Below are 13492 nucleotides of genomic sequence, written 5' to 3'. Positions count from 1 at the left end.
ACAGACAGGAGGCTGTGTGGGGGCACGTGCTGTATACAGACAGGAGGCTGTGTGGGGGCACGTGCTGTATACAGACAGGAGGCTGTGTAGGGGAGTCATACTATTTATAGGGAGATGTCAGCATACTTAAAGGGGTATTCCCAGATCATAGATTCTATCTCAATATGTAGTACAATTATCTGCAATTAGAAATGCGGTATAATTCTTCTGATAACCCATGTCACTTACCCCATATGCAGGGCATTGCAGTAGCTTAGGTATCCATGGTTACGACCACTCATGCAGTGTTAGCTAATTGTTAGTGGTCGTAACCATGTATACCTAAGCTACTGCAATGCTCTGCATATGGAGTAAAGGTACTGTCACACTTAGCGATGTACCAGCGATCCCGACCAGCGATATGACGCGTTCAGGATCGCTGGTGCATCGCTAAGTGGTCGCTAGTGAGCTGCCACACAGGCAGATCTCACCAGCGACATCGCTGGGGACGGGGGTCGCTACTTACCTGTCACATCAGGCGATCCTGCGTCCTCCCGCCCGGCTCCACGCGTCGTTCGTCGTCACAGCAGGAACCTGACGACGAGAAGCGGTCCTGAACGTTCTCGCGCGATCAGCGATAACCAGCGGGGGAGCGGGTTGTAGGTAAGTATCAGACAAAGAGATATCGCTAGCAATATCGCTATAACGTCACAAGTTATAGCGATATTGCTAGCGATATCTCTTAGTGTGACATGCTCTTAAGCGACCTGACTTATCAGAAGAATTATACCGCATTTCAAGTTAGAGATATTTGCTAATATTATTATTACACCTACTACATATTGGGATAGGATCTCTAAGATGGGAATACTCTTAATTCTGTTCAATATTAAGTGGTACAATATTAATGTAAACTAACTATAATTAATGTTGCGATTTATATTGAGCAGAATTGATTTCATCCTATTGGTTCTGTGTCTGTGGACCCTTGGGAAAATTGCCCACCCCTGCTCTCGAGTGTTGCCTGTGCTTTTGTGTAAAAAGTGTATGTGACTTGGAGTAAAAGTTGTCACGTACACACTTCCCAGCACATGACATGATTTATCTCCTTGCACTAAACCTAACCTCTCTTTGCGGGTATAAAGTGAGCAAACATCACACCCCGACACATTCAGCGCACTCGATTTCTTAACGTGCTGCCACCACTCATCAAACACACGGGGTGATGAGTCCCCAACATATGTTACTGTCAGACAATCAAAAGGTCACACATTCTCTGAAAGGCTATGGATTCTTTACAGCATACAAGGATGAAACTTACTAAAGATTTTAAGCTTTAATATAAAAATATACAGTGCTTACAATAAGATGTATAAAGATAAAACTACACATAAATATGCAAAACAGTTTTAAATAAAAAGGGAGCAATCACAGAAATACACATCATTGTTCTGTTTCCTTGGGGGAAGTAGAAAATGAATTATGGATCACACCAGCAGTATAGGCAATCCCCACATGTGAACAACTTTCTTTTGTGCCACCCAGATTTTTATAACAATAGATAAAAAAGACAGACAATGGTGAAAAAAAAAAAAGCTTACATTTTATTCTGCCGCCTCCTGTGGCGACGTTTCGGTCCGAAGACCTTTTTCAGATTTTTATAGTCCTGACCATAGGCTCATATTTCCAGGATGACCCGGATTTGCCATTTAAAAGTTACTGTTTGTGACTGGACGATGGGCTAAGTTGTGGTCTTGCATTTCAAATATTCTGCGTCTGCCCCACTCCTCTCTATACAGTCAATAGGAAATATTCTGCCTTGTTACAAACCATCTGCTAGCTCCTTTGAAGCTAAGGGTCCAGGAGCCAAGGAGCCATGTTTGAAACCTCTCAGTATTCTCCCTGGAGACCCTCCTTTATGGTTCTGAGTTCCTGCAATAAGAGTCGGCAGATGTAATGTCCTTTTTATGTAGAGATAGTCATGTGGATCAGGCTTAGCTAGTTATATACTGATATTCTAATTTCTCTTACAATTATATATCTTCTTCACAATTCGGCCTCCACAACAGTCACTGTCTCTCATGTGGCCCCTTGGGAAAATTAATTGCCCACCCCTGGTCTAGAGCATTATCTGTGCATTTTTGTATGTGCCTTGAAGTAAAATGTTAATTTCTACCAAGTGCATGAGATTTTCTAGTAAGCTAAGTATTACCTTGTATACAAGGATTAGCACTGTGTATATGAAGTCCAATAAGTTTCACTGTGTTACATGGACGCCAAGGTTTTATCCGTATGTGTATACATTATATGTTCCTTTTCCAGAAAGAAGATGTTCTGATCACACTCTTGCCAGCGGGCCATTGTCCAGGTTCAGTAATGTAATATACAGCACAATTCTTTACTACTTTGTTTCATGTGTGTAGACCACGTTAACAATGAAAGCTGATCAACAGGCAGTCGGCACATCATCTCCGATAATGTATAGTACAGGGATGGCATGGGCATAGGCGTGGACGCTGCAGGAATAGCGGGTTTTGGATATTTTTGATCCTGTTTAACCCTCTAGGTGCTACAGTCAATAGAGACCAGGATATCTAAATGGTTAAACAGAGGTTGGAAGGTCTCTCGGCCACCCAGTCGGCAAAGTGACCGATGGGTTATCATGGCAGGAGGGAGCCAAAAAAAAGGCCCCAGGTCTACTATGTGTGTAAGCTAGCAATGACAAAATGGTGGCATAAGACTCCTCTCACAAGAAAAGTCCTAATACATCTACGTTCACTGGAAAGTGTAAAAAAGTTCTGGCTCCTAGAAAATGATATGTAAACAAAAAATATATATATATATCCATTGGGGCTCCTAAATATTTCTATGCATAGGTAGTTGAGGGGTATTTGACCATTATCCAAGGGTGGCCTTAGTTTTTTCTTCTTACATGCTGTTTTTCCAGCCCACAGCTGTCATGTATACGACGGCTGCCTAGGTTGTATGACAGTCTGGTGGTGAGAATGCAGCTTTCTACCCTCTGTCAGTTGGGTTGGTGGTAAAAACAGGAAGAGGCCCCAATCAGGGCAAGCTAGCTACTTTTTCAGCAAGTGAAGCATCCTCATAGAGCCACAATAAACGGCTGCAGTCGCAGGTGCTGTGTCTAATCTCTGCGCTATATATTAGACACTGTGAAAACTCAGAAGCCATGAGGACAGGCGTGCGGGTAATTCTGGAAGATCAGTTATTATCTGTAGGCTACACTGTAAACTGACACGTGAGAGATTGTGACTAGCCAGCAAGCAATCGCTGTCCGGATTGCCTGCCTGCTAGACACTGCACCGAGGTTTTCTCCATGGCCAGGCCTGTACATTGCTTAGTGTCTGCTTTATTATTTATTATAGCGCCATTTATTCCATGACGATTTACATGTGAAAATTGGTATACATAATAGAAAACAGGTACAATAATCTTAAACCATACAAGTCACGACTGGTACAGGAGGAGAGGACCCTGCCCGCGAGGGCTCACAATCTACAAGGGATGGGTGTGGACACAGTAGGCGAGGGCAGAGCTGGTCATGCTTTGGTGTGGAGGAATGAGGATAATCTTTACAGTCATGGCCAAAAGTGTTGGCACCCTTGAAATTGTTCCAGAAAATGACTATTTTATTTCAGAAAATTATTGCAGTTACACATGTTTTGTAATACACAGGTTTATTTCCTTTGTTTGTAATGAAACAACACAAAAAAGAAGGAAAAAAAAAAAAGGGAAAACTGTACATAATTTCACATACAACCCCATTGAGCCAGACAAAATTGTTGGCACCCCAACTTTATATTATTATTATAATACATTTATATAGCGCCATTTATTCCATGGTGCTTTACATGTGAAAAGGGGAAATAGACAAGTACAATAAACATGTGCGGGACCCTGCCCGCGAGGGCTCAAAGTCTGTGATTGCACACCCATTGGGATAAATAACTGCAATCAATCACTTCCTATAACAATCAACAAGCTTCTTTTACCTATCAACTGTAATTTTGGACCATTCTTCTTTAGCAAACTGCTCCAGATCTCTCATATTTGAAGGGCGCCTTCTCCCAACAGCTAACATAGAAAAATTAAAAAAGACACATACCGTAAGGATACAGCCTTCCCAAAACCTTTCAGATGACATTCACTAGCTAGTGCATCTGTCATCTGACAGGTTTTGGGAAGACTGTATCCTTATGGTATGTGCCTTCTCACAACAGCAATTTTAAGATCTCTCTACAGGTGTTCAATATTTTATTTATTTTGTTGCGTTTTTGTTTTTTCGTTTCAGGTTTTTGTTCCAAGGACAAAATGGCACTGTTCTCTATACTGGGGACTTCAGACTAGCAAAAGGAGAGGTGGCACGTATGGAGCTTTTGCATTCAGGAAGCAGGTGTGTAATATGTATATGTGTGTATTTATATTATTCTGGTCATATGCAATCCCTTGTGTGGTAAGGCTCACCCACTACTGCACTTGTGCATACGTTCCTGGATGTACACCGCTATAGTCTGTCTCTGGTTCTCTAAGCATGGCCTCTTTTGTACAGTTTGGAGTTATGGCTGGTTTCCTACAATGTGTCATCTTATTGAACAATCTTGTTTAACATGTATGCAAAGTAACCTAACCACCAGCATATAAGTACAATATTTGTTGACAAATGTCAGCTTGAATTAATTACTGTGTGACTGTATTTTTCTGTAGGAGATCCACTTAATTTAATTAGGAGTTTTAGTTTTAAGGCCCCTTTACATTTAGCGATGCACCAGTGATCCCGACCACGATATGACCCGGTCAGGATCGCTGGTGCATCGCTAAATGGTCGCTAGTGAGCTGCCACACAGGCAGATCTCACAGCGATGCAGCAGCGGTCGTACTTACCTTTCAGACGCGGCGATGATGAAGTCGGCGCCAGCAGGAAGCCCAGCAGGAAGCAGCCGACAAGAAATGGACCTGGACAATCTCGCGCGATCAGTGATAATCAGCGGGGGAGCCGGTCGGAGGTAAGTATCACACATAGCGATATCGCTAGCAATATCGCTGCTGCGTCACAAAATTGGTGACGCTTTAAGCGATATTGCTAGCGATATCGCTATGTGTAAAGCCCCCTTTATGTGATTTGAGTAAATTTGTTAATTGATGCTGAGGTTGGAACATCTGAGTGCAGCGCTCTCTTACCGTCATACATCTGCAAAACCTTTCGTCTGACAGTCACTGATGTCCCATACAGCACTTATACTGAATACCGGGACAGCAGAATATGGCTGGGGGGGTTATCCTTACAAGTGTGTCAGGGCAACCATGGTTTAGCCAGTAGTGACCGGTCTGTGAATATTCTATTGTACAGCACCCTGGAATTAAAGTGGATTTAAAAAAAAAAAAAAAAATTAACAAAAAATTTTCTACTTTGAGCCTGCTGTAAGAGAATGTGTCTGTACACATGTATTCCCACCAAAGACTGTCTAAGCCTGGTGTTCTACTATTATACTCATGTTTGCCTTTTCCTTTCAGAGTGAAAGACATTGAAAGCGTTTATTTAGACACAACGTTCTGTGACCCTAAATTTTTCCAGATTCCCAGTAGGGTAAGTTGTAGTTACTTGGGTACTGCAGTATCGTTTTGCCTCACTTGGAATTCATGGGTTTGTCAGATAAAAACAAATGGCCGCGTACCGTAACCGCCAAATGTGTTTCTGAATTGATGTAAATAAAGCTTTATCAATGCAGGATAAAAATTCCGGAATGTTCTAATATTCAGTGTTTCATTATTTTCAAATTCTCTGCTTTTTGTCAGTAATTGGAAACTCTCTTGTTTTCATTCAAGGTTTGAAAAGCCGTGCAGATCTAGTACATCTCACGGCTGCGCCATGTTTTTTTTTGTTTTTTTTTTCTCCTGTCCACGTTAATTTGCTACACTGTATTGGATTGTATAAAATATGTCATGCCCAAAATGTGGGACATAAATATCTAGCAAATATTGTACTGAGAGACAAGTGCGAGGTTTTCATCATCTTCTTGCAAACAAAGTTTCCGTTCACTGACAACAAATGAAGATCTTAAACATTGTAATTGTATTTAAACGGATTGGCAGCACAGAATGACTGTTCAAACCAAGTAGAGCCGCTTGGTTCTTCACTGTGGAGCCAATCATTTATATACACCGTCCCATCTGTCCACCCTTCTCTGGCTTCATAGAGAAGAGAAGGATGGAAATAGATGGAAACCAAGCAGGTGGGAAGGGGTATGGTATATAAACGATTGGCTCTGCCGTGAAGCGTAGATTGCCTGTACTTGGTTTAAACAGTCATTCTGTGCCGACAGTCCCTTTAAAAGATAAAATATATTCGAGAATTATAGGACTTCATTATAAGCATAAAATGAGACACCCCCCCCCCCCCCCCCTTTAAAGGAAACCTGTTATGTGAAAAACACTATTAATCTGTAGGTTAATGGCATTCTAAAGCAGTGTGAACGCTGCATGGAAAGCTCTGCTACCAGGGGGAAATAAACTTGATTCCTCCCAGCAGCCTCCAGCTTTCAGTCAGAGTTGCGACTTCAGTCTCCACTAAGTAAATAGTGAGGAGTGAGTAGTGCAACACACAGCTGGCTGTCAGTGCTGAGACGTGGTCACAGTGTTCACTATGCAGTGAGCGGACACTGACGCTGGCCATGTCTCTGACTGAAGGCCGGAGGTTGCTAGGAGGAATAACATTAATTTCTTCCCAGCAGCGGGGCTTTTAGTGAGGCGGCTGTATGGCTTCAGAACGCTATTAACCTGCAGGGTAACTCACTATCTGGAGGCAAATAGCGTTTATTCACATGACCAGTTCCCTTAAAGTAAATGTCTCCCTTACCTATGTATTTCCACACTAAATGATTTTTAAATAGAATTGGAAGCAAAGGTAATGGACTATTCCAAGAGTGTTTTTTGTTTTCGTAGTAAACTCTTTACCTACATACTGTTGCAATACACTATATACTAATATTGTGCGTTCCCCTTCGCATTGTACATTGATTTAGTGGGGAAACTACACTTCCTGAAGCCCTCTTATCCTTCCAGCTCGCCTTGTATATCCTTGTGTCTGCTGAGGTTTGTCCCTTGCTCTGTGACATTGGCGGCAGAGCACAGTCACAGCAGTGGAAGTTTGTGATTTTAGATTTTTTTTTTTTTTTTTCTACTTGTAAACACACAATTTTAAATAATCCTCCGGTACGACCAAGAATATGTTTTTCACTGCATGCTTGGCTATGGCTGTTACTTGCTGCATCTACTGTTAGCCAGAGATTCTGTAAGCCGATGGTGCATGGTGTACACTGCTCCTGCTCACCCAGCTCTCTACATATACTGGTGTGATGGTGACGTAGCCAGTGATAATGAGGTATAAGACAGCGCCGGTCATTAGCTATGTGGCTTTGATTATTGATTGTATTTCGACCTATTATTTTTATTCATAACCTTACATCTAGTCGTTGGAAATATCCCTTTAAAAAAGTAGTTTAACTTTTAAAGTCCCAAACAATTCTTCTGTGTAATTGCTCAGCCACATCACTATGAAGCCATGGCATTGGACGCAATGTTTGATTTTTCTTTTTTTGTGGTTTACTTTAGGAAGAATGCTTGATTGGGATTTTGGAATTGGTGCGTAGCTGGATAACGCTGAGTCCTTACCATGTTGTCTGGCTTAACTGCAAAGCCGCTTATGGATATGAGTATCTATTCACAAACCTGAGTGAGGAATTTGGAGCAAAGGTAAAGTGGAGAATACATTGTAAGTGACTCTCTCGCCATTGATTTATGACGGAGCTCCATGTCTTGTCTCCTCATTTCCTCCTGCACCTTCTTGCACGTATTGAATTAGATATAGATGTATTCGATATTGACATCTTTGTTTTGCATTCCATGCTGAGACGAGACCAGCCTTGTACCATAGGAATAATACATCGCAACTTAACTATAAGATACTTTCACTCCCTAGGACAAAAGGAGGTAAGAGCACTCCCGATCCACAGAAATATCACACAGCAGCGACACTGTCTTTGATAGTAGATTGGGTAAGGATTCTTAAACATAAGCTATGGACAAAGATAGCAGATGATTCAGTACCTGTCCCGATTGCTACCATACTTCATACTCCTAAAGATTTTATCCACAAATTGGAGATACCTAACGCTATGACTAGGAATGTGGTACACACCTGGGCCAGAAACTCCAACTTATTAATGCCACTTCCGTCTCCTCTCGCCAGGGTGATGGACTTACCAGGGTTGTACTTGGACCAAACAAAAATTAAATCCACAGACTCCTTTCCCTCAATTAAAGAGGGCATAGACATACTCACAGAGGGTACATTGCTCCCGTTACCAGAATTACAGCCTAAATTCTCAAAACAGCATAAGGGGTAAGGTTTCTCCTTGTGGAGAGTGACATGCCAGTTCTGGCTTGTCAAGGTAAGGAGGCTTATTCGCCGGGCAATGGAAACAAGCCAGAGCTGGCATGTCACTCTCCACAAGGAGAAACCTTACCCCTTAGACCTCAGTCCAGAGCCTCTCACCTAGCCAAATCAGATATCATACTTTGCACTGACGAGAGCCAATACCTCGAAACACCGTGTCTGCAAATTGAGATTCTGATTTGGCCCTTATCCTAAGTCATATTACAAGACTTGTTAAAGGGTTGATTGTGACTTGTAGGATCGCTACTACCAGTAGGTGGTGCTGTAGAGTAAAAGTCCTCTTTCTTTCTGAAGAGGCAATTTGCAAAACAGCATATTAATTTTCTCCACTATAATAGACTTACTAAAGCTATTAGATCATATTTACAAGCTGGTATCCCATTTAGGGAATTAACGACTTTCGAAACCTTACTAACACAACATAACCCAAAGGAGTATAAGCAAAATTATACCAGACCCTTTTGTCAGACTCAGTACCTATTAAATGTGTCTATACATTAGCATAAACTAAACAAAACAGGGCGCATCCACTGTGTGAAACCTTTAAAACACAATTGTAATGGTGAGGCAAGGAGAGACTCACCTGATAAGGTTGTGAGATTTCGGTCACAACACCTATAAACGCATGAAACAACTGCTGTAGTCTGCACGCGGTCCAAGGACTTGTAAGTGGAGATGGCTTTAAAGTGCAATAATACACTGCGCTGCTGTAGGTATATTTCAAGAAGCTTTAATGGTGCCTATGTGTTTCCTGAGCTGGGACAGCTCAGGAAACGCATAGGCACCATTAAAGCTTCTTGAAATATACCTACAGCAGCGCAGTGTATTATTGCACTTTAAAGCCATCTCCATATATATATTAGCATGGGAGAAAGAACTTAGAGTTAAACTGCAGAACTGGAAGGTTGAGCTAATTTATAAAAATTTGTTCGGACCATCTAGCTGTGTAAGAGTTCAAGAAAACTCATATAATGTTGAGGTAGCTTTTGAGGGAGGGCTAAATCAACCCTTCATGGTTGACCAAGTGATTTCCAAATTAATCCACGGGGCGTTGCTAGCAACTGGGAATGACCAGACGGAGACGGGGGTCTCTGTATGGGAGGATCAAGGCAGATCACTAAGCCTGTTTATTTTCTCACCTCTTTTTATAGTATTTTGCTTAATTATGCAAAGTACATAGCTACCAATAACATCGTCGTAATACATATACTTTATAAGTCAATAGTATTGCAAGAAAATCGGAATATGTCTCTAGCTGCGTGACGTAGAAAATAGAACAATAGCACATTCTTCAGGGTCTCATATCTTGTACAAGCTGGAACAGTCTGGTTTCATAACAACCGTGAACTTTCATCTATTTAAGTTACAAAATTTAACTCGTAAACGACAAAATGGCGTTGCAAGCACAAAAATGGAGTCTGGAGAACAAGATGTCCCGTACATCTGTACTCACAATAAGATTGTCACAAGATGATATACCACCCCAGTGATTACTCATACATGGTATCCCATTATACCCCCAATCTGTTGGAGATGTAATATAGACAAAGGGGTCCATGCACATTTGGTGGTCATGTGATAAGTTTAGACCATTTTGGGATGGTGTTCTGAAAATTATTACCAAGTTGTGCAAACTTTTGAAAGCCCATGGCCGAACCTCATCTTTCTGAACTGGTCTAGCGACATCTCACAGACCAAGTACAAATCACTACTCCTATTTTTATTAGCAGCGGCCAAACTAATTATTCCCACAAAATGGCTCTCTCAGAGTAGCCCAAGCGATGTTGATTGGCTCCAAAAAGTCAAACAGCTTTATTATGTAGAGAAAATTGGAGCCTTCACAAACTTCTCAAGAGACAGGTTTGGGATAACATGGGAGCCATGGGTACTGTACAGGGAATCAGATGAATATTTAAAGGTTGTAGGTCAGCAGTCCCACACAGCTACTGAATGATGTCCACCCTAAAACCTAACAAGCTTTCATCAGAGGTTAATGCTTGTTACATAGGTATCATGAAGCTGTAAAGCACTAACTGCCGATACCACTATCCACTTTTACATGGAAGATTCCCCTTGCGCCCCCCCCCCCCTCTCTCTTCTGGTGTTTCTTTCCCTACTTTCTCTATATATCTCTATGTATCAATGTTATAATTTAAGATCTATAGGTGTATACACACTGGATTAGACTCCTTCGTTATAAAGCAGTAGGAAAATGATGACGAACTGTTGTTGAATGAGAAATTGTAGCTTCTACTGTGATTAATCTTACCATATACTATGTGACGACCTAATGAAGGAACTTCTGACAACATTATATTGAAAAAACGCACACACCCTGTTATGTAACTTTACATTATTGTTTATTTGTATTATATAACCCAATAAAAAGATGTTTAAAAAGGAATAATACATCGCCAATCTGAACTTTATCAGGTTGTGTTCCGCTGTGGCTAATGAGAAAATACACAGCCGAACATAATATCCGTACACAGTTGCCTATTACCTCCTTGTGCCTGTGCTGATGGGATTTTTAACGGTCACGATGGGAAGATGATAACCCCTTGGATGTACTTGACTATGTATTTTATCAGATCCACAGATGTGCATTAACTCTTTGTTTCCAGGTTCATGTGAATAAGCTAGATATGTTCCGGAATATGCCTGAGATTCTCTGCCACGTGACAACGGACAGGCGGACGCAGATACATGCATGTCGACACCCCGTGGTAAATGTATTGCTGTGGTTTTGAAAATGATTGTTAATAATTGTTACCAGGTAGAAGTATTTCCTTTTTTAATGCAGCGTATCGCTGGCTGTGTGCACCACAATCTAACCTCTATGCAGTCTATGAGCTGAGGAGACTTCTACATTAGTGTGCACCACTTTCTGGAGAGAAGCATAGTGAGTCTATTTGGCCATGGTTGGCAATGCCCCCTCCTGCTGAGCGATGCCAACTCAGTAAAGGGACAGGCCCGGGGTAAAGATATAAAAACGCTGGTTTATTTGCATCATTATAACTTACACCCCGAAAGTGGTGTATATTACAACAGGATTGTATGCCAGCCCCTGATTGGTATATGTTTCTGGTGGTGGCATGCAGTAGTTGAAATATGCGCCATATTTATTAAAGAGGTGGATGTCTTTTAATGAATTTGGTCCATATTGCTCCAGAGAAAAGTGCCATCAACAGTCAACCAAAAACGTGGGATCTGCTCCATTAGCCCATTAAAAAGCCAGTTTCAGACTTCTGGTATTAAACCCCTGGGTTGAGTGTGTGAGAATGGCCTGCGTAGGGGTTAAAAACTAATTTTTGTAAAGTGTATATGTATATACTACTCATCAGACTAATGAATGTAGTATACGAGCAAATGTAGATATATATTTATAGTGGATGGAGTGAAGTACATGCTTCAAAATCTGCACATGCCAAGAATATGACTGCACGGTCTCCTCCTAATGTTGCTTTATACCTTGTGTATGTGAGACTTTGTGTCTCCTTAGCATTGGTACGACGGTCTCCTCTTCACCACCTAAGCCACCTGTCAATTATATGTGATTAATAATCTATTCTCTGCTCTCACATTTCTATATGCTATATGGTTTGTTTGTTTGTTTTTTTTGGTGTGAAGGGTTCCGTCAAATATAATTGTTTGTTTATTTGGAAGAATGAAGAATTTCTGAGGGGTAACAGACTGCCTTGTGGAATGTTTTTCTCTGACGGGGTCCCTTTGCGCATCATCAGTATTAAACCATCAACCATGTGGTTTGGTGAGAGGTCCCGGAAAACCAATGTCATTGTGAGGTCAGTCCTATTAATGCATTTTATTGTAGTTTTATTAGTTTTTACCTGGCATTATTTGCCAGGTAGTATGAATCGCAGCCTTGGCTGCATGATTGCAGCCCCAGTATATTATTTACTGATACTCTCTGGCGTTTCAGAGATGCTTCACAATGAGTACCATATAGCGTAAATACAGACCAGCAAAGGCAAAACAATGTAAGGGATGCCACATCGACCATCAGCCATATTAGGTCATACGGAAGCTCCTTGTATGACACTCCAGAATAGCCTAATAACCAAAAGAATCACGGAGTTTACAGTCCATACTTGTATAAAAATATATCAATTTATTAAACATATACCAAAACACATAACAATACACACATATAGACGAAGGATCAGATAGTGATGGCTAAGGTCATTCATCAAAAATTATATAAAATGCTAAAGTGCCCACATTGTATATACACAATTATGACGGTTAGGTGCGGTCACCTTGAGAAAGAGCAGCGACATGCACATTGGTGGCGGGGGGCTTTGGTCCAGCGTGTACATATAATGGGTAAGCACTTTGTGTATATATTGTGTACTATTTGATACATGCCAGCCTATATTTGGGTGCACGTTCCTATGATTGTGCTGGCATGCTATTTAACATTTTGACCCCATAATTGTGTATATACAATGTTGGCACTTTAGCATTTTATATAATTTTTGATGAATGACCTTAGCCATCACTATCTGATCCTTCGTCTATACGTGTGTATTGTTACGTATTTCGGTATATGTTTAATAAATTGATATATTTTTATACAAGTATGGACTGTAAACTCCTTAGTGATTCTTTTGGTTCTTACAATGAGTACTATAGCTGGAGAGTAGACTAGTCCTTCTCCGCTCCTGGATGGTTCTTCCCAGTGACACTGCAGGTGCCGGATAGTTCTATCCCAAGCATTTATTTAAGGAAAGACCTGTCAGTCACCTGGAGCAGCAGTAGGAAGATATGGCTGAGAGCAACGGCCAGATTAGTCTCGCCTCTTGCTGTGATCCCTGGGAGGATCCTCAAAATATATAGAGAGGAAAGCAGACTCTCTGTGATTTACATATTTCATACAAACAAAGCCTGTTTTAATAGAATATTTCTTGGAGAGGTTTTATTTATGGCTAGGAAGGCAGTGGTGTTGAGATGGATGGGAGGGAGATCCCCTTTCATTAATCAATGGAAGAAATTGGTACATGACATAATTACTTACGAGAA

The 13492-nt window shown here is 41.2% G+C and overlaps 1 protein-coding gene across 4 annotated transcripts in view; it reads left to right on the top strand.

Moving 5' to 3' along the window:
- The window catches only part of DCLRE1C (DNA cross-link repair 1C), an 87820-nt gene that overhangs the window by 48927 nt on the left and 25401 nt on the right, over nucleotides 1–13492 (top strand). For 2 of the 4 annotated variants that reach the window (XM_073551290.1, XM_073551293.1), the window contains 6 exons: nucleotides 2302–2357; nucleotides 4292–4393; nucleotides 5512–5584; nucleotides 7609–7749; nucleotides 11077–11178; nucleotides 12119–12255. In XM_073551290.1, the coding sequence (XP_073407391.1) occupies nucleotides 2302–2357; nucleotides 4292–4393; nucleotides 5512–5584; nucleotides 7609–7749; nucleotides 11077–11178; nucleotides 12119–12255 (611 nt within the window). The remainder of the gene's footprint in view (nucleotides 1–2301; nucleotides 2358–4291; nucleotides 4394–5511; nucleotides 5585–7608; nucleotides 7750–11076; nucleotides 11179–12118; nucleotides 12256–13492) is intronic. The other 2 variants (XM_073551291.1, XM_073551292.1) reach the window with 1 other exon arrangement.

The sequence above is a fragment of the Dendrobates tinctorius genome, unplaced genomic scaffold (genome assembly GCF_039654945.1).
Source record: "Dendrobates tinctorius isolate UK_male_01 unplaced genomic scaffold, ASM3965494v1 ptg000174l, whole genome shotgun sequence".
NCBI lineage: Eukaryota > Metazoa > Chordata > Amphibia > Anura > Dendrobatidae > Dendrobates > Dendrobates tinctorius.
The sequence above is the reverse complement of the archived record's forward strand: the minus strand, read 5'-3'. Positions and strand labels throughout refer to the sequence as shown.